Below are 22,196 nucleotides of genomic sequence, written 5' to 3' on the forward strand. Positions count from 1 at the left end.
GGACAGTCAGACCCAGATTTGAATCTATTGACAAATCATTTACTTTTTCATTAGCTTCAGTTTCATCATTGGTAAAACAGGGATGATTATTATTATTTGCCAAGTTTGTTATGAGAAAGAAGTAAGGAAATGTATATTACATAAAAGGATAGAGACACAAAAATACAGAAATACAAAAAAGAAATTTGACGTCAATCTCCTGGCCTTTCCCCCCTCCACTCATCTGGACTTTTGGACGTTCAACTAAAGAAATAAAAATGGAAGAAATTAGTGCTTGGACATTCGTTTTACTTTTAATAGAATTTTTGCGGTCTACTTCCATCAATGAGAATAGACTATTCATTTGGGAGTGAAGGGATGAAAATTAAGAGGAGAAAATGGTGTGCAAACAATAGCTATTGTAATTATAAAAACTTTATTTCACTCTTACTTTAATTAAATCTTTATAAGCACCATGTCATGTACTGGCAATCTAGAAAGGGGACTGGAATGCTTTAGTCAATAACACACTGCAAGCTGATGATGGAAAGGTACGGCTACGTGGAGCATGTGAACAAGACCACGTTTAGAAAGGTTCACTTGAGATCCCGTAACAATGCACAAAACAGGAATCTGGCACTGATTTGTTCACGCTTCCTATGGTCAGAACCAAACCTTGTGTATGTAAACATCAAAAGAAACACTTTATCACCTTGCCAGTTTACAGTTTGCTAAAACTTGACGCTAAAAGCACAAATGTTGCCATCTTGTTTTCTTGACCCGTGCTCGGTCATAGGCTGAAAAGATCAATCCCTTTAAAATGTAAATGATGCTTCAAGGCTATGTTCAACATTGTACAAGTCATCAGCAAGGCCTTTGAATGTGTGCAATTCTCATAGATGATCACCAAACCATTATTTACCTAGTGAAATGGTGAAAAATTACTCATTTCTAGCAAAATGTTTTAATTTGGTCCTATATTAAAAGACCCAATCACCAAGGTGTTTTACATAAATTTAATTCACAAGCATGTACACAAGAGAATCACTATAAAGAACATCGCTTCCTGGTTTATGAATAAAAAGTTTATCCTCTACTTACACTAAAACATACAAAAAATAATCTACAAAAATCGTTTACAATTGATTTTAGTGAAAGAAAAAGCTTTCCTCAGGAAAAAAAAATGATTGTGTGGTGGTAGTATTTTAGCCATCAAAAAAGGAATGTAAGTAACCAATAAATAGAATGTGCTTTCTCCATATAGACATATTTACACTTGAGTCTTTGGCTTATGTTTTTTTCTAAAAAGAACTTTAAATGATCCAGCCATCATTGCACATTAAAAGAAAATAAGCCAGTTCTATATATTTATATATTTATATAGAGATCTGCTACACTTGAAACATATAAAAAAATGAACTTTACTATGAATTTGCACAGCTTTTCTTTCTTCTTCCTTTAAAGATTTAACATCTTTTATCTAGAAAAGGGAGAAAAATGCCACATAGAAAGTATTAATTCATGCAACATGGTGGCTGGCTCTACCAAAACCAGGAGAGAAAAGGCTGCATATTCACTGTACAAACACTGATCAGTCCTCGTTTGAATCTGGTTCTTATTAAATATAATTTATGTGGCACGAAATGTTGATGCTTTCATACAGTCATAGAAATTAATTGAGTCCTTTTTATTAAGATACACAACTTCATAAGAAAAATACTTTCACCTCTCGAATGTAAAAGTCTCCCACCCCCCACAGGAAAATCTCTCTGCACAGGTCTCACAGGTGCAACAGCCGCGGGCTCAACAGACGAGCAGGTTTGAGCTGGACGCACTGTGAAGTCTCACCTTCTACGAGGATTCCAGGTACTCCAAAGCCACATCATAGCAGAAGCGGTACTGCTCCTGAAAGGCGTTACACAAGAGGGTTGAGGAAAGTTACGACAGAGGAGACTGATGGTGAATCCTAGCTACCGAAAGAACACTGGGCAACCAATTTAGATTATTCAAGAATTACAAAATTATTTTTTCTATATACAAGTTTAATATCTGGGCATATGTATTTTACATTGGAGTCTAATGATTACTGCTTAAGAAAAATAAACTTGATATAAAAGATAGGTTAGCTGTGCCTCATATTTTCTATCACTTTTTTTAAATCTCCAGTATTTTTTATTTGATTATAAAAGTAGTATCTGATCACTACAGAAAAATCTCCCAGTAAAGGAAAAAAGAGTTTTTATAATTCTATTATCAGAAACAACTGCTGTCAAAATACTTAGTTTTGCTTCAGTCCTTTTTTACGCATTGTTGAAATTATTATTTTAGAAGAAATATAATTACATACATGCACTTGAGGATATAATTTTATATTTTGTTTTCTTTTGTTTAACATTGTTATGCCTCTTTTCCCCAGGTCATTAACATCTCTTTTAATACTACATAAAAGTCTAACATATGGATTGTTTGACTATTAAACTGGGTTTATTTTTTCTCTAATATAAATAATGCTGCAGTGAACATGTGCAAATATTCTTCTCCACACTTCAGATTTTTTTTCTTAGCAGTGAAAAAAGCCAGTCATTTCAAACTGCCTTTCTTCACAATTCCAAATTCTTAATTTATGAAACAGTTTTTGGTTCATCAAAGTATTTAAGTAAATTTTTCAAGAGTAGTTAGTAGTTCTTAAATTTTTTTGAGCTTATTTATACCTCAAAATTGATTTCTGCTGCTTTATATATTTCAGACAACTTGATCGGCAATAAAATTTTTGAGTTAAAACTGCCTTTCCTTTTAAGTCCATCTGTCTGTTGCTCCATCATGAAGAATTTAGAAAAATTCAGAGACTGTATTAAAAATTATGACTTACAACATGTAACTCATTAAAAACTTCCCAATCTAAAACATGTATTATTTCTAAAGAGAACTTCCAGGTGTCTCCAGCAATAAACTAGGGTAATAACTTTCCCCAAGAGGTCTTTATCAATCCTACCCTAAATATCAAGCAGGTGTGATTTTAAATTAGCCTGCCTCTGTGGCAAGTGTGTCTGAAGGACCAACAAGTGCTTGAAAACAGTTAAGCCTCCAGCAATTTGGTTTACACTGGAAATTTCCTTACCAAACCTCACAGTTCAATTCAACAGCACACTGAACTAATCATTAACCCTGATCAAACCCAAATCAGAGGGTGGGGTGTTTAGTCAGAATTCAGGGGACATGAACATAAAGGTAAACAGTAATTCTTTGGAAGGTTCTAGAATGGCAGAGTTTAACCAGAGATTTTTTTTTTTTAAAGTAACGGTGGGAAATCAGAATTAAATTTGGAGGTAAAATTTGAATTCTGAGGCCAGAAGTGACCTCATTGATGATTTTAAGATTTGATCTGAGCGAGAGAGGCAGAGTTTACATTAAGAAATCTGCAGACTGCAAACAATTTAAAGACATAATCACTACCCATCCATTTTGTACAAAGACCTGAGAATTCTACCTCAAAAACTCCCTCAAATCCATTCCCCTTTCTCCACCTCCACTGCCGATACCCCAGTCAAAACCAACACCCTCTCATCTGGATGACTGCAGTAGCCTGAGGGATGAGGTAGGGTGAAGGGGGTTTGAGGGAAGAAGTTTGTCACCACTCTTAAAAGTGAAACAGTATAAATGTAACTCTTTAGATTTTTGTCTCAGGAAGCAATGCAGCTCTTGTGTGAACAATCCATGAGCAGGAAGTGGTGAAAATACTTTAAAGGTTTATTGAATTGCTCATGTTAGTTATCTGATCATCTCGATAAATGTAGGGCAAGCAACAATGATGCCTTGGTTTTTCTGGTTTACTTTCCTGTGAGCACACACTACACAGCTGCTCCTGACCTTATCCCACCATGCACAGATGTGTAAGCCACAGACAACTCTTTTTAGAAGTAAAATATGCTAGAGAAGTTTTTCTTTCTTACTCTGCATACACCTTCACCCGGATGAACTCCCACATACACATCCCTACCTGCTCTTGTTTTTTAAGCTGCGTTCTGATTTTATGAGCCCTGGCAAATTCAAGTAGCATCATACGAACTACACTCTATAATTGGTAAAAGCTGAAAACTGTCAAGGACAACGGTGTAAAAATTTATAAATCAAACAGAAATGAAGAATTATAGATAATGACAAAAATAAATTTCAGTTGCCCTTTAAAATCTTCGGGCGTCTAAAGTGCTGATGCAACCTATGAGTATATCCCTCAGATTAATATTTACCAGTTAACTCAAGATGCTTTAAGAAATAAAAATAAACAAGAATAAAGCCTAGATAGCAGGATTTATTCTTAATATAAAACCATTTACCAAAGTTAACTGCTGCAAATATTTATTGCCTCTAACAGAAAGAAAATCCTATACATTTCCCAAAATTAAGTGAAAACAGTTTTCTTCATCACTAGCAGTTTATGTGATATGTGATTAAGCTCATGTGGGGAGATGGGGATACTCAGCAATTTATCAATTAGGCAAGAAAGTCCCAAAAGACTCACTGACACATCTAATTCTTGATGTGTATATGAAGTCAAATCAATAAGCAGCTATATGAGTGACCAGTCTCTATCCACCCTTCTCCATCTAAAACCCTGTGACTCACCGGGGCTTCCACCATATTGGGCTTGCTGTTCCTTAGTGTCTTGACCGCATGGAACACGTCGACAACGTTTTGTCTTTTCACCATTTCAACAACAATGCCTATGGCACAGAACATGCCGCTTCGCCCACCACCATTTCTGAAAGCAAAGAAATTCGCTTCCATTATCTTCTAAATTTTTTTCCATTTGTGTCTTAATTTTTCTTCATATGTGTGCATGTATGCATACAGGGCAGAGAGGAAGGACACATGAAGATGACGTTAGCTCAGTATTTTATGCCTAGGAATACGCCATGGGCATAGAGGGCCGCGACTTAATGAGACACAAGCTTATTTTAAAATAATATCTACAAAGGTCTGTTAAGACGTGAGTCAGACACTCTTTGGCATAGACAATGGGAAGGCTAATGAGGAAGTGAGCCCCACGTCCCTGCACAGCCAGGCCACGCTGCCGCACTCACAGGCAGTGGATGATCGTCCTGCCTTCCCCTTCCTCGCATTCCTCTTGCCATTTTTCCACCTGCAGGATCAGTTTCAAAAATGACCGTTTGGAGCCGGGCACTTCTCGATGAGAAGCCCACCCTAGATACTGGAACTGCTGCACCATCAGATAACCTTCCTGCGGCTGTTGAGAGAAAAGTATTTTTACGTAAATAAGTTGGGACTAGAATTTTTACTAAAAAGTGCATACTAACCTACACCATGATATAAATGACCTTTACACGAGTCTAGCTGATGTAACTTTGAAATATGTACATACTAGTGCAGAAACATTCTAAGTTACAGAAGCAAGAAACATGAGAATTATCCTTTATGCAAGCTTCTCTCTCATACCCTTATCCAATAATCAATTTGTATGATTATATTAGTTAAATAACTTTCAAATTTGTCTCCTCTTTTCCACTACTGGCACCACTGCACTCCCAATCACAACTTATATAATTACCTCCTAGTTGATCCCGTTCCAAACGGCTCTTACTGCATGCATCAGGATTATTTTGGAATGCAAATAGGATCTTGTCATTTCCCCGCTTTAATGGTTTCCAAATGATCTTAGCATAAAATCCAAATTGCTGCTAAAGCTTAAAACTCCTAACATGATCTGGCTCCGCCTCCTTCTCCAACCATCCCTTTATTCTAACACACTGTTCAAGTTCTAGACACATTGGCCTTTTAATCCATATATCAACTTCATTTCTTGCTTTGGGGACTTTGCACATTTTTCCCTTTTGCTTTGAACATTTCCTTCTTGTTTGCCTTTCTCAATCCCAAAGAGAGTAACCAACTTGTCTTGGGTCTGCTGAGGATTTTTCTGGTCTTCGCACTGAAACTCATATGTCATGGGAAAACTCTCTGTCCTGTGTAAACCAGGATAGTTGGTTATTCCACCCCCCAATAGCTTCTACTGATTTTTCAAATTTTGGCTTAAATATCACTACCTCAAAGAAGTCTTTTCTTTTTTTTTTTTTTTTTAAAGATTGGCACCTGGGCTAACAACTGTTGCCAATCTTCCTTTTTTTTTTTTTTTTCTGCTTTATCTCCCCAAACCCCCCCTGTACACAGTTGTATGTCTTAGCTGCAGGTCCTTCTAGTTGTAGAATGTGGGACGCTGCCTCAACGTGGCCTGATGAGCGGTGCCATGTCCGTGCCCAGGATCTGAACCCTGGGCCGCTGCAGCGGAGCACGCGAACTTAATCACTCAGCCACGGAGCCAGCCCCAAAGAAGTCATTTCTGATCACCATCACTCAGCTATGTCAGATCACTCAGTCAAACACTCTGTATTCTGTATTTTTTCTCTATAAAATTTCTCATATTTGTGAATAAATGATTATACAATTAGTTTAATCAACTAATTACTCATAACTAACGATTATTTATAAATAATTGATTACACAGTTGTGCTCCCTGATAAAATAAAATTCTTTAAAGACAGGAAATCTCTCTTTTTCCCCTAAACTCTGTGTCACTAGAATCTAGCAAAATACTATCCAGAGAATAGTACTGTTGAATGAATGAGCCCAAAGCTTAAACCCTCAAATGAAAACGTAAGAAAGAATATGCAATACATGAGTAAACCAGACCATAAGGCATCAGATCTGAAGCTCCACATGGTAAGGGCTCATAAATCTTTGGTAGGACAAGGACCTACCTAGTACAACACCCAAACTCTCATTGGTGCATACTAAATGTCTGATGAAGTAAATAACACTAAATAATGAGATTTAGAACAGAAAAAAAGCATGCACTAATAACGACCAGAACACTTAATACAGAGAAACATAAACAAATACGCTGACAAAAAAATGTAGCACAGATTTCAGTTCCTGTTCCCAGAATATTTTTCATACAAAACAGCTCAATTAACATCCAAGTCTTACTTTCTTAGTTTAGCAGCTACAGTTTCTCAGCTAAAATATTACAAGAATCATGTCACAGATGTGCAGACATAATGAGATTCCATTTAAATTAACATCTAAGATATGCATGAATATTATGACACTGAAGTTATCCTTTTTTCTCCACCGAAATGAGCAAGAGAATTGGATATAATTTTATCCTCTGCTTATAGTTATATACATATAGACTTATTAACCAGAAACACATATAGCCATTTTGATATGAGGAACACTGAAACACCACAATCCTAATCACACGCTTAAAATAACACACATACATAGAGCTGCTGCTCTAAAAATCAAAGCAGGCTTTCTCTTTAAGAAAAAAGTCATTACATGGAAGTTACTAATATTTTCTTTTCAAATTCTGCTTCCTATTTGGTTACATAATCTAAACACTTTTTATTAGTATTTTTTGTTTTTGGAAGGAGAGAGACTCCAAGCTTAATTTGTCACTTAGCTCAAAGCGCATGAAAAGTAAGGAAAGGAAGATTCCTGAAGGACACAGTTGCTACTTAGCTCCTGGGGAAAGGCAAAGTGGCAGCAGCACTGGTTCTGTCTACAGATCTGGGCAGAGCCAGATGTTGGGATGTCTAGAAAATGAAATTGTAGGTGGGAGGAGAATCAATGGTGGCTGGAGTTCTCTCTCACACGTAGGACTTGCAATAGTGACATGGAACCCTTCTATAATGGTGGATCTGACATAACCTTTACTCCCGAGGTCAAGCATCTTCTCTGTCATTATTATTATTATTATTATTATATTCTTATTTTTCAATTGCACGCCTTTTCTGGGCTGTCTATACTAATAACACATGCAGTCAACCTTGAGATAAGTCTACATATGATCAGCAGCCAGGTCCAGGCAATCAAACTCAATTGAACCAGTGCATCTGAATCTAGATTTATAGATGGAATATGTTAGTCCAGTAACTGACCAGGAAACCTAGTTTCCAGCACTTCTGCTTGCCTGTTTTTACAATGCAGTTTTGTTCTAGTACTAAGGTATAAGCTGGTTACTAGCTTTGAGATTGATTACATAATGTCTATTAATTCTACTCTCCCTCTTGTCTGAATGGAATTATGCCCCATCATGGTTAGGATCACCTGTTTTGGATCAGCTCAGTTACAACGATTAAACATTAACTTACTCTTGTTAGATTGCATATCCTAAAAATTCGGTTGATCACATCACAGTCCATTGAACAAGACATACATTCCACTTGGATAGGGCCATACCGCAGCATTCCCTCCTCTGGCCAGTACTGAGGGCAGCCCTAGATTACGAACATTTTGAAAGAAAAAGAAAATGAGCATGATTTTTTCTAAGTAAGTATAAAGCAGATTTAGCATTTTATTACTACTTTATTAAGTTCTGCGTAAGTACACAAAAGCAACCCATAGCCATTAACCTGGGACAAGTCGACTTCATTTAACATCACAATGGAGGTACAGCCATAATCATACACTAATCTCCAGAAGTCTTTCACAGTGTTTGGCAGAGGGTATTGTGTGACGATGAAAGCAGCTGGTTGCCTGTAGCTCTGTGAAGAAACAAGGTAGATGGAGAAACAAAGAACTTAAAATGCATGATCAGTTGTACAAGCAGCTTCAATAAATTTCAGTGTAGGATCAGTAAGACATAATAGCTTCACATGGAGATGGAGCCAGACTGCTGCAGAAGCCATGGAATAACAGATTTGGACCACTGAAATGTGCTGGGACTAGTAATTAGTCAATCTCATGGTAAGACTTCGATGCCTCAATAGCAATTTAAGTCAAGAATTTGTTTTACTTTGTCGAGGAAAGTAAATACAGGATGAATACAAAAGAAGAAACTGAAGAACTTCTTGAGGTTAAGATCCTCCATGAAGTACCTGTTGGGCTGTTTCAGTTTTCTAAAGTTAATTTGCCTGAGAGGTTGAAGGCAAAGTAGGCACAAAATTCCCTGGGGGTAGTGGGTGTGTGTATCTATCTAGCAATCATCTATCGACTGTTATATATATAACTTTTCAGCTCTCCTCCACTCCAAATAAGAAAAACCACACATGCCTCAAACTCATGTGTTTTTACATTATATGGATATCATGAGCACATTCTGCACATCTTGGAGGGAATCCACTTCCCATAGTTTCCTGGGCATTTCTAATGTATATCAATGGTCAGAATGATAGTATCAATCATTTAGGATTTTTCAAGTGCCAAAGAATAAAATCAATGCACTTCTTGGCCTCACTTAAGAGGGAGTGGCTCCTTGTTTGCCAAGCATCCCTTGATTGGGACACACTACATTATCTTTCCAGAAGGAGGGAGTAGTAAAGGCAATGCTCATCTGGCCTGGGCAATCTGTCATTCTGTAGACTGATGATCTACACTAAAATAGGAATATATATTTCTATGTAATAACCTAAACTAAGGGTTTCTAAAAAATAACTTGACAGTTGCCTGAGATAGATTTCCCTAATGTTGATAAACACTGTCAGTGATTTCCTAACTCATTTGTATCACACTACTCTTTAAGTCCTTCAAGTGTCTTAACATCAGTGTAGAAACTGATCCTTGAACTTCATTGATCCTATCACCATTTGGGAGATACTTCTAACCATGGCATTCCACTCTATGGAAGACTGCAGGATAAATCTGAGTAGATGGTGATTCACCTGGTTGCTTCTAAAGGATCTCAAGATCTTACATCTGCAGCTGGAGTGAGTGCTTCCTAAGAAAGGTATGAAGGCTCATGAGAAATATCAGAAGAAAGAAGGAAGCTTTCTTTCAATTAAATGTCTGCTCCATGGACGGTAAGTCAAATGAGGCTAAAAGCTATTTCTCCATTTTTTGAGTCACAGTGGAGGGGAGATGGATGAGGAGATGACATGCGAGAAGACTGAAGATTTCCTATTTTTTTCCTCTCTAAGTACAGGAGCACATCTAAGGCTTTTAAATCATAGAATCCTTGGCCCCTCCTCCAAAATCTTCACGGGCATGGCAAAAGGGTGTATGACAGGAATGGTGGGAGAGAGGGCAGGAGAAGCAGGGAGTGTTGACCAATGAGCCTTGTTCTTGGAAGCCAAACCAAACCTTACTTTTCTGAAGTCCCAACTATACTACTATACAAATCCACAGCACAGTTTCCACTATGAAATATATCTGTGTTGAATCACAGGAATTAAGCAGAGAGGAGGAATAGGCAGAGTACAAAGTTCAGTCTTCATATTAACTAGAAAACCACCTGGAAATTAAGAAAAATTTGACAGAGATGGCAAAGACAAAATTGAAAGGCATCAATATCTTTCCTAATGTTATTATTTTCTCTTTACTTTTTTCACACCTCCTTTATTCACTCCAAATCTAGACTCAGAAGCAAAAAGATTTTGTGTGTTTTCTCTGTATTTAGTATATTTGCCTTTCCAGACAACTAAAATGGGAAGAAATGGTACAATGAGGATCCAATCTGATTTCAGTGGCTATGATTAATGGCTGGGCAAGACTCTCATCATGGCAAAGGTGAGAACTTCTCTCCTGAGCTTGCCTTTAGACTATTCTGCTCTGCAGCACAAAAAAGAGCAAAGTAACTGACTAAAAGATTAGTCTTAGAAGTAGAATGTGGGCTTTTCTAAGCCTCTACTATCAGAAGCTAATTTTGGAAAACACAATAGGAGGAATAACTTAGAAAGCTTCATTATTAGTCACAAAAGAATGAACTCTGACTTCTAATTTCTCCTTGCTATGGTTCCATAGGCTAAAGGCAAAAACTAGAAATGTTTATGAAATAAGGTGATAAACTACTTAAAAGGATTCTGAACCTTGATACCCTTCTTGCTTCTTCCCAAGGTAATCAAAGCAAGGTGGCCAAAGACATAATTTAAAACTCTCTTTCCATGTTGTCCTGTCTACGGGATGCTAACATGCTGAATGCATGCTCTTCTATCTACAGTTTATGAAGTGTGGAGTGGGGCCAGATTGTTCTTTTGTTATGATGGATGCCTTAACATGATATCTTCCATGACTTCCCTAGTTACTTATAAATAGTCTCTGTTAATTGATGGGAAATAAAACAAATAAGCTATAAATTACTGAACATTAAATATCAGAGAGAAAAATTTTGCAAATTAACACAACTTTAGTAGGATGGCATTCTGTGATTTTAAAAATTCATTCCTAACTGTATTCAAAATATGTAAGCATGATTTTCTTTTCTGAAAATAATTAAGATGAAAAATATTACCTGCAGATAGTTCCTGTACAGAATACAGTAAATGACAATCAAACTCCAAGTTTACAATAAAGCCTGAAACTTACGGTTCCTAAGAATCCCTGTAGGGGAAATTCAAAATCATTCTCCAAGAACAAAGGTATTTCAATGAAAGTTTCCAATTTTCCTTTTTAGTTCATTTCAATTTTCTTGAAAATAAAACTAGCCAGTGTTCATCGTATTATGTAGCTTTTTATGACACTTTACACTAACAAAGAGAGCAGTCTCTTACGTCCATAAGAGCAGCATTGATGTAGTTACTACTCTCCCCATCAATTGTAATTAAAAAAGGCAGACATCTGTCAGGTGGCAGCATGTCCATGAAACGGTTCTTGTCATGGTTCCTTGGCAGGCATGCTATACTGCAGTCTTCAGCTTGTAGTCGAGGGGTGACTGAATTCAATGTCTGAAAGGAAAAGGGAACCCAGGTTAAAAGACAGTGACCCATCTGATGGCATAACACAGATCCATCAAGTATTCAGGAGGCCAAGTAGAAAGTGAAGGATTTGTACAGGCAACGGCATTTGCCATGATGACAGGCTGATAGACTTTGTAGTTAAAGCTAATGAAGCCTGAGAAGTGACAAAGAAACAATCTACACATTGTTCAACGTGCTGCTTCTTAAAGGAAAAGGAAAGATAAACACAGTTACCTGCAAAATGCATTGCCCAACCAAAGGAAATAGAATTAGAGCGGCCCATGATGATGCCCTGTCTTCAAAGTTGGGAACTATCCTTTATATCACATTTTGGCATATGCCATAATTGAAGATAGGCTGCGACATGTTGGAAAGAGCACTGGGCAAGAAGCAAAGTGTAGATTTCTAGAGCTACTCTTGACTTCACATTCACATACTTTCAGGGATGTTTTAAGGGCAGTGAAAACATTTGGGGTTATTTAGAGACAAGGTGTAGTACAAACTTCAGCTATTATCATCAATGCGCTTGACTTCACATCATAAGTGACAAGAAACAAGGCCAAAATCCGTAAGACTGCACAAAACAAGTTGTAAATACACACAAATCACCACCAAATTTGACTTTTATGATACCTTTTCTCCATACTGTTCCCTGAGACTGAACTTGTTTGCCCTTCAAGATACAGCAGATATGAGCTCATTAATACAAAAGTGATTCCAGAATATGTATAATGAAAGAGACAGGTATCGCATTATACTTAAAATAGGGTCAAATATTATAAATTTGACTTGAAAGACCTTCCTTAGAAGAATTAATAATGCCCAGAACACATGTAACGAATTGCTCATAAAAGAGGCTCTAGAAATAGTAAATACCTGGAATTCATCTTTGAGATGTGAAGAGTTAGTCTGGGAGTCTATTCGAATCATATCAAAATATGCAGCTTTAAATTCACAGACAGGTATGGCAGTTTCTCCACACAAGCAGGCTTCTAAAATGGCATCATGGATAAAAATGTACTGTTCCTATCAAAAGAAAGAAAAAAAAAATTCGTATTATTTTAAAAAAAATTTTCTGACATCAAAGGTGGAGAATACAAATAATTCTCTCCATATGGAAATGTTAATAAAATATCAATATTTTTCTATACGACTTGATGAGCTAATATTGACTTATGTGAAAAACATTTTCTGTTTAGTTTGACAAATGTTGGAGGGCAAAAAAAAAAGGCCACTAGTGATAAATCAACAATCAACATACCTCTGTCTGAACCATATTGATACGACGAGATCTTAAGGCTTTGACACAGTTGTAGATGTCAACAACACCCTCTCTTTCAGCCATGTCCAGCATAATGTCAATCACAATGTAACAGCCAGTTCGTCCAGCACCAGCGCTGAAAAAAATTAAACAAATCTGAAGAATTGCAGGAAGCACGTCTATGCAACCTAAATAAGATCCTTTCGACTTTCAGACAGGTGAATCAAATTGATTTAACAAAGTACAAGACAACATTTGTACATACTGTGCAAACACTTACCAGTGTACAAATAACTTCAGGTAGAGTATCTGCTTTGCTATCAAGTGAAGATTGGAACAAGAGTTCCAAATTAAAAGATATAAACTTTGTAAATTAAATTGTGTTTTGAAAATACTGTATATACGTTGTTCATGTTCCATAGCTTGCTTACACAGTCTTCATTTTATGTAAATCAAATACACAGAATTTCAAGCTCACAGAACTGATCAAAGGGTGGATTCATGCTTTAAAATTTAACCTCAAATTGAAAGGCTCTTATACTCATGTAGTTGTGGGTCCTCTGGCAAACTGCAAGAATGCTGGCTCAACATCTTAAACAGACTTTTGTAAATACCAAGGTAAAAGAAAATTAATTCCAAAACCTTTAAATGGAAAATCTGAGGAGTCACACGTCAGGGGAAGTGCTAATGGTGAGGGTGGGGAAGAAAATGGTGGTTATCAATGGGGAGGAGACCAATAGTAGAAAGAACATATGAATAGCAAGCTGAAGAAAAAAATGAAAATGAATTGTTAGGTACAGAATGTAATTCTTAACAGGTCACAAAGATAGCCACTATTTTACTGTATTTAATTCAGTAACTGAATCATAATACACCGTTGATTATTTCACCCCTTGGGAATGTTTCTCCAATTTTATAATAGAAGTCAATGGACCAAACAAGATATAGCTGGGATTTCTGGGGGGGAGTTCACTTTGTAGTCAGCTTCTTCTTTTCCATAAATTCAGAGATACCTGAGTGTAAGTGGAAAATGACACCTGTGTTTCAAGAGAGTATCTGAGAATCTCGGAGCACCTCTGAAGCAAGCATTTCATAGGGAAGTAAACCTCTATGATAAGTCAAGACATCCCTGAACTGAAAACTTGTTTATCTCATTTTCTAATTGCACAGATGGGCTATTAACATTTCTTTGTTGTTCAGATATGGTCACTTCTCTTAAACCCACTGTTCTTTAAGAAATTTAAGTAAAAGATATTGTAGCTATCTCTATTTCTTTGTTTTGCCTACCATCTTCTCAATCACTGTTCCCAGGGTTTAAGACAGGAAAGTAATTGAAAAGTACATCAGATTTCTTGAGAAGGATCGAATTGAAGATCTTTTTTAAGGTACACAGTATCTGATCCTTACGGGATGCCTTACTTCTATTTCATTCTCTGAGGTTTTTTTCCCCCATTTTGTACATGGTCATTTAAATAGTGAATAGGTTGAATTTTCAGGAAGAAAAAAATACTTAAGTACAGTCTATTATATAGCTTGGAGGGGACAATATCTGAGAATGGTATGCAGCAGTGAGGAAAAGCTTTTCAGATTCAGTACATATTGTTTCTGTTCACATCTCAAAATCAGACCATGTAATTTGCCTTTAGCGTGTCTGAATGCTTGTTTTAAGAGAAGTTTCTAATCAGAAGAAAGTCTGATATAATGTTCATGTTTTTCTGGCATATATTTGCTGGATCTCACTGATGTAGTTTTCAAGGTCCACTGATGGATGGATGTTTTTAAAAAAGTTCTTAAATAGCTGTTTTACAGTGTAAATTCTTGCAATTTAGGCCATTTAGTAACTCTGTATGTCTCAAATTTAGTTTTAAAAGCTGGGACTCAATTGGAAATTTACTAAATTGGTAAGAAATCTTTATTTTAACATACCATTCCATACAATATGGGATTTGCAAAAGTGATAAAAAACAAAACACAGATGTTGACACTAAAACACTAGTGTCTAGTGACTAGTGTCTAGACACTAGAGTTTCTCTGCCACACATTAGGATGAATACATTTATTTAAGTTTCTATTTTATAGCCTCCTTACAGCTAACTTTTATTTTATTGCTGTTTTACCTTATCTGTAATACATGCAAGCTGGAACCTTGTAAGCATGTGTTAGTTTTTGTGCTTAAAAGCCTTGTCTTGATACTTTTAGAAAGCTGGCTGCAGAGAGTCAACACCATTTGGACCACCACTCACCTGCAATGCACAACGATGGGGCCAGCACTGGGAGGGTTGGAGAACTTGACTCGCCGGATAAAGGAAAGAAGCCCTGTGGCATGGTATGGCACTCCATGGTCAGGCCAGCCGGTGAAGTGGAACTGTTTCACTTCACGGATCTCATTGTACCCCCTCTGTGTAAACAGGGTTTCCAAAGAACCACAATAAAACCATTACACACAATCATGGGTACTAGACTTGCCTGGCAATGAAAAAAATGAAAAATCGACCAAGATCATGCTTTTTCTGAAAAAGGATCCTGGCCTGACCTGGCCTAGGAGCTTACCGTTATTGTCAGAGAACTGGCAAAGAAAGAAACTTAGAAGCCTTGCTCAGTTCTGTAAGTCTGGATAAATTTTATGTGCTTTGACAGTTTGTTCCTTACTGGGAATGACAACACATAAAATTATTAGGGGAAAAGGAAGAAATGGGAAAGCTCAAATGCTGCCCTACTGACCCAATGCACTGAGTTCTCCAGTGGCATACAGAAGCAACTTTCTAGCTTCTCATCTCACAAAGAGATTTCAGTTCCTTGCTCACCCATGTTGAAAATGGTTTTGAAACATAGCTTGTAGGGATTTTCCAGGACACTGCTACTCCAGATTGGTTTGTAACAATATACAGACAGCTAAACTGTTCTTTGGGCAAACTATTTTTCTTAACTCTGAAATAATTCAGCACACAGAGCATTATTTATAGTATCAGAAATACAAAATGAAAGAGGCGAAGCATCCATTATTGTGACCCTCTCCTATTGAGTTAATTAAAGAGAACTCTTTAAATGCACATTTCAAAGCTTTTTCCTTTCTTTTTGTTAAAGAAGCCTGTGGATTGTGGTAGCACAGCTTGGAGAGCACAGATGAAATGCTACAGAATTTATTTTGAAGAATCCATATTTGTAGCAAAAAGAACCCTCCACTATAATCTATATGATTCCAACTCTATGGTGAGCTATCTGTGAAATCTCAATCTCACCTGCTCAATCAGGAAAGGCAGAAAAATCGTATGGAATGAACCAAATTGAGAAAGTTACACTTTAGATTCTATCCTATATGGACCAATATCACCAAAACCTTGGAAGCCACTGATCATATCTTATTACTCATTTTAGTTCCAGGTCCTAGCACAGTACTCTACACAAAGCAGGGCTCAACAAATAATTATAACAGTGACAATGATAAACATCATCATGGAATCACATAAAAGGAAAAGTCACTTTTTATTTTACCAGTTTTCAAGTCAACTCTAGTGAGGAAGGTCATAAATTGTTCTAAGACCTGATTTTAGACATTATTTCACTTCCTTTACACTAATCCTTTTACTGGAGCTGCTCTGAGAGCCTTGCTCTTTTTAGTAAATTCTAATATCTGGCAGCACATGTTCCCTTATCATTCTTCCTATTTAAATTTTCCTGAGTAATTTTCAAATATGTGGTTTTTCAAAAAAAAAAAAAAAAAAAAAAATCATTCTTTGGGGCTGGCCAAGCAGCATAGTGGTTAAGTTCACATGCTCTGCTTTGGCAGCCCAAGGTTTGCAGGTTTGGATCCCGGGCACGGACATACACACCACTCATCAAGCCAAGCTGTGGCAGTGGGTCCCACATACAAAATAGAGGAAGACAGGCACAGATGTTAGTTCAAGGCCACTCGTCCTGAAGCAAAAAAAGAGGAAGACTGGCTACAGATGTTAGCTCAGGGTCAATCTTCCTCACCAAAAAAAACAAAACAAAACCCCAAAAAACCCCCATGACACTCTTCTCCAGTTCTAAATAACAAGAAAACAAGTTAAAAACCCAATCATGTTCCATTTAACATTGCATTAATCCATAAAGTAGTATTAATATCAAGTATTCCCATTCCGGGGCACAGCACATGTCTCCATTTATTCACATCTTATCTTATGTCCTTTGATACACTTATTGTGGTTTTATTCACTTAGGACTTGTATCTTTCTTGTTAAGTAGATTCCAAGATACTTCAGAATTTTTATTATTGTTACAGAGAATTTTAAATGTCTACTTCTGTTTATTGCTAACATAAAGAAAAGCTATGATTTATGAATATTTATCTTGAATTAGTCACTTAAATAAATGATTATTAGTTCCATTTAAAAAATACTATCTCTAGTTTTCTTGGTATAAGTCATTTCATCTTAAAATAATTTTGTCTTTGCTGATAGTTATGTAATTTTTTCCTTTTGTTGTCTTATTCATTTGATAGAGTTTCCAAAAATGTTGAATACGAGTGAGAATGATTATCCACATCGCATTCCGACTGTAACAGCACGCCTTTTGGTTTTCACTCCTTAACATGTGCACATTCCAACTGTAACAGCACGCCTTTTGGTTTTCACTCCTTAACATGTGTGCTATACTAGCTATTGTTGAATCTCCTTTGTCATGTTTAGGGAGTCTCCTTATTTCCCTAATATAATTAGAGTATTACTATAAATGTCATTTAAATAAAATTAAGTGCACTACAATATCTATTAATAAAATATATGGTTTTGCTCCTTTAATGTACTGACATAATGAAATATCCTGCCAGATTTGCTACCACAGTTCTAATATTCATACATTCTTAAAAAAACAATTACTATAGATCATGTGATGTATTCTTAATTCACTGCTAGGCTCACATTTTCAATCTTTTATTTTGAAATGTTTTCAAGCATTTTCTTGAATGCAGTTGGTCTATAATGTGTGTGTGTGCACACTTGATTAAGTGAGAGACGGGGTGGAGGGAGAAAATTCAAAAAAATGGGAGACACAGAGAGAAGAGCTTGAGAGAGTGCTATCCTTATCTGGTTCTGTTATTACAGTTAGGCTAACTTTTAAAATGTATTTCATTGGTTTTCACGGTTTTCTATGGCCTACATAGTTTGACTAACATAGGCTTTAGCCATTCCTTAAAGGTTAGAGAAACCTCAACTATAAAACCATAGTGCAATTTTAATGGTAAATTTTAACATTCTATTTTCTTCTATCATCTGTTCAGATTTCTAACTCTCCTTGGGTCAAATTTTGAGAATTATTATTTGTTAGAATATGAGTGTATTTTGACTAAAATCTACATCTCCAAATTTACACACAATCTTTTTATAACTTTCCCAATAGCAAGTATAACTGTAGTTACATCCCTGTTGTGTTTTCTAATATTGCATATTTTGTTTTATTGTTCCTCATTTAGAACTGGCAGTGGTTTAGTTATTTTATTGATCTTTTCAAGGAACTAGCTTTTTGATCTAATTTATTCTTTTTTATTTGTTTCTATTTTCTATTTAATTTTTCTTTTCTACTAATTTTTCTCTGATTTTCTAGTTTTATGATTTTTACATGATTCTAGACTGTCTTTCAAAATAGAAATTATTTATGGATTTAATATGTGTCCCAAGGTTTAGAAACATGCCTGGCACATGGTATACTCTCAAATAAATATTTGTGGAATGCATGAATGGATTTTATAGCATCATCAAAACAAACTTTGACAAGGACTTTAAGAGAAAAAACACTTTCAATACACATATTTTTAAACAGAACTTTAAGGTACTTACCCTTTCCAGGGTGAATGTCCTAACGACATATTCAGCGAGTGGTTCCATTTCTACACAAGTTACTTTGAAGTCACCATAAACTTCAGTATCGTCAGGCCAATACTTATAGCACTTAACCTAAATGACAAAAAGAACATACAGGTGGACGTGAATATAGAATATACCCTAACCAAGATGACCTAATTTCAGTGATAACTCTTCAAGTCACAGTTAAAATACAGCTAAAAAAAATCTATAAATGAGAAAAAAGAATCTGTTACATGATAAATAGAAAAATTTTGTATTCTCCCATAAAAATATATAAGCCTGATAATGTAAGTAGATTCTAGTATAAAATCAAAGGTTAGTTTATCACTCAACAAGAAATCAAATAATTTCTCAATCATTGAAAGTCTACTTGGGAGCACTCATTTGAAATGCTATGCCTATGAATTTTATTTAAAGAATTAAATGATATTCTATTTTAAGCATGTTATATTTTGCTACTCAACTTACACTCATGTTTTATGACAAAAAGAGTCTTTTTTTCTCTTACCCGGCCAACCTCAACTAAATTTGTAACCATCACAATGCAGGCAGACTGTTCTTGCCAGATCATTCTCCAGAAATCATATACTGTTTCATGAACTGGGCCTATGAAGAAATTAATTTGAATATTATATAATCAGATAAATTTTGTTGTTTGAAGAAGTAAGTAGTAAGAAGCATAGAAAAGAGTGAAAGCAGAGTAAACTAAATAAACCAAAAAAGAAAATTAAATGTCTAACACAAAATGTCACTGAAAATGCTTAAATTCAGTTCATATCTAAATAAATTTACACTATAGGAAGAACTATAGGTATATACAAATTTTGGGGTTTTTTTTTTCAATTTGCTGTCTATACTTCCCAATTCAAAAGGAAGTACCACTAGTTTCTAAGGTATTTATATCTGTCACTGAGTTAGTTTAATGCATCTTATATATATATATAAGATACAGATATATGTGAAAAATAGGGAGTCTTTCTTTTTTGGAGGATTAGCCCTGAGCTAACTGCTGCCAATCCTCCTCTTTTTGTTAAGGAAGACTGGCCCTGAGCTAACATCCGTGCCCATCTTCCTCTACTTTATATGTGGGACACCTGCCACAGTGTGGCGTGCCAAGCGGTGCCATGTCTGTACCCGGGATCCGAACTGGCGAACCCAAGGCCGCTGAAGCAGAACGTGCATACTTAACCGCTGTGCCACCGGGCTGGCCCCGATAGGAAGTCTTATACTACCATCAACCAAACAGCAATATTACCAATTAAATATACCCACATCATTTACAAACAGTGCATGTTTAGGGGTTAATAAAGAAAAATCTACACATATAAGGACACAGCCTACCCTTACTTTATTATATTATCACCTCCAAATTGCAAAAGCATCCACTGGGTTATACTCAGTACCATAAAAAACCTAGAATATTGTTCACCACGGATGATCTTTCTAAGTTTAAAGAGTTTGCAATTAAACTCAATTAATCCAAAGGTATGTGAAAATGCTTAGAAAATGACCTCTGTCAAAAGAGGAAACAGCTTTTGTTTTACTTTCCTCTTTTATAAAATAGATGGGAGGGGTCTCTTGTGATGGCCAGTGGTCAATTTGGAGCAATAACTAAAGGTGTTTTAGGATACTTCTATTCCTCAGTGTGTCACTGTAACAAGATTTTCCAACTTTCTTATTTTCCAAGAAGAATGAACTTGACTAAGTTCTCTTTAGACCATTATTTGTCTCAGTCTTGACTTGTAAAAAAATTGCTGGAAGACAGTCTCACATCTCATTATAACAATAACGGTCTGGGTACCATTACAGTCTCAGCCGACAGACTACCTTACAAGAAAGCAGGCAACTTACATAAGATGGGACCTCTCTGGCTTTCGTCAAAAATAAGTAATTCCTCTCTCCAGCACGATTGGCTAGTGCTCTGGGCCATCATAACACCAAGAACCAAATCACTTATCAGCAGCTTCTCTTTTACTTTTAATTAAAAAATAATCAAGCTTTAACTTCTATACGTTTTACATAGATAAACAATTTGTATTCTACAAATGAATAACGAGCAACGCTACTCAGAGGAGCTGATCTTTCTTTCAGTGAGGTCAGATAAAATTGTAAAAAACACCATATGGATGAATAAGCAAGTCTGATTGCTCAATATTGTTTAAAAAGGTGAAGTTTTACCTTGAGTTGCAATGTAGTGGCTTGGTCTCTGGTAGCCCTAAAATAGGACAACAGATTGGTTATCATTTTACATCAGTATCAGAAAGAAATGAATGAAGGCATAAAAAGATGAAGACAACCACCTGTTAAGATTAAGTTATAGTAAAAAGTCCAGAAATGAGTAGTGAACTCATAGTTCACTTCTCAAACCTAAGTTATCTGAAAGGTAAACATAAAACAAAAATTAAATATTTTAAGGGCTCTGATTACAATATATATTGCATAATTGAGTTTTGTTTGCTAGGGAATAACCTCATAGATTTTGTTTGGTTTCACTAACATGTTTATGCCTTCATGTTAATCTTTAGTCATTCATTCCTGGCAAAATTGTGTTCAAAAATATTAATTCTCATTTTATCATCCAAAAGTACAACACACTGCATTACAAATGGACAACGACATATTAGAACCATAAAAAAATAACAGAACATTCCAATGTTAGAGCTGGACAATGCATGTGTGCATGAAGTCAAAGTCCTGCCGAGATATTTTAGAGAATATTCTCCTACTATAATATGTTCAGGAATCTGTCAAAACTATTTTGCGTGCGCTGATAATTTACACACACATAATTATAGGTACACACATATATAGGGAAAGAAGAGTTTTATAAAATGCCTCTTATCCTGAACAAAAAGTTTAGAACTTTTTCTCTCTTTTTTTAGTGTGCCAAGAGTTCTATGTGGTTCAACATTTAATATAGTTTCAATAAAGAGATTATTCCTGATAAGCTGTTAGTTGCTCTCAATTGGTTTGAATTCCAACAGATCATAAATAGCAAAAATGTTAATGGTCTAATAGGGTTAAGCTTTGAATTTGCTTCGTATTTATCAAAGTGCTTTAGTAAAAGCCTGTGGTACAATTTGTCCACGTTCTGGTGCAGGCAACTCAATAGACATATACGCATGTAAACTGAGATCCGCAATCTAAACTTAATAGGTTGAGGATTACAATGCTGCCAATTTGGAAGCTTTCCATTTCTTAATATACCAACATAGCACAATGTTTTATGAAGAAATCTTTTCTAAGCTTTATAAGCATTTCATCTCCTGTTCTTCATGAAAAATTTACCAATTGCAGAAGATGTCTTCTAAGTATAATAAACTAACGGGAGAGGGAAAACTATGAAATTGTTAGTAATTAGCCAAAACACACCGGGGTCTTAACAGGAAGACTGGATAGCGACACAGTCTTATTTAGAACACAGCC

The 22,196-nt window shown here is 35.9% G+C and overlaps 1 protein-coding gene across 12 annotated transcripts in view; it reads right to left on the reverse strand.

Annotated features, from left to right (window-relative positions):
• Positions 1 to 267: 267 nt before the first annotated feature.
• Positions 268 to 22,196, reverse strand: part of PTPRK (protein tyrosine phosphatase receptor type K) — a 503,656-nt gene continuing 481,727 nt past the window's right edge. For all 12 annotated transcript variants that reach the window (XM_008524381.2, XM_008524380.2, XM_008524376.2 and 9 more), the window contains 12 exons: positions 20,949 to 20,985; positions 19,279 to 19,376; positions 18,744 to 18,860; positions 15,171 to 15,325; positions 12,928 to 13,063; positions 12,543 to 12,692; positions 11,481 to 11,654; positions 8,409 to 8,540; positions 8,148 to 8,273; positions 5,061 to 5,224; positions 4,603 to 4,738; positions 268 to 1,884 (listed from right to left, as the gene is read on the reverse strand). In XM_008524381.2, the coding sequence (XP_008522603.1) occupies positions 1,831 to 1,884; positions 4,603 to 4,738; positions 5,061 to 5,224; positions 8,148 to 8,273; positions 8,409 to 8,540; positions 11,481 to 11,654; positions 12,543 to 12,692; positions 12,928 to 13,063; positions 15,171 to 15,325; positions 18,744 to 18,860; positions 19,279 to 19,376; positions 20,949 to 20,985 (1,479 nt within the window). In that variant the 3' untranslated portion in view covers positions 268 to 1,830. The remainder of the gene's footprint in view (positions 1,885 to 4,602; positions 4,739 to 5,060; positions 5,225 to 8,147; positions 8,274 to 8,408; positions 8,541 to 11,480; positions 11,655 to 12,542; positions 12,693 to 12,927; positions 13,064 to 15,170; positions 15,326 to 18,743; positions 18,861 to 19,278; positions 19,377 to 20,948; positions 20,986 to 22,196) is intronic.

The sequence above is a fragment of the Equus przewalskii genome, chromosome 9 (genome assembly GCF_037783145.1).
Source record: "Equus przewalskii isolate Varuska chromosome 9, EquPr2, whole genome shotgun sequence".
NCBI classification, from domain to species: domain Eukaryota; kingdom Metazoa; phylum Chordata; class Mammalia; order Perissodactyla; family Equidae; genus Equus; species Equus przewalskii.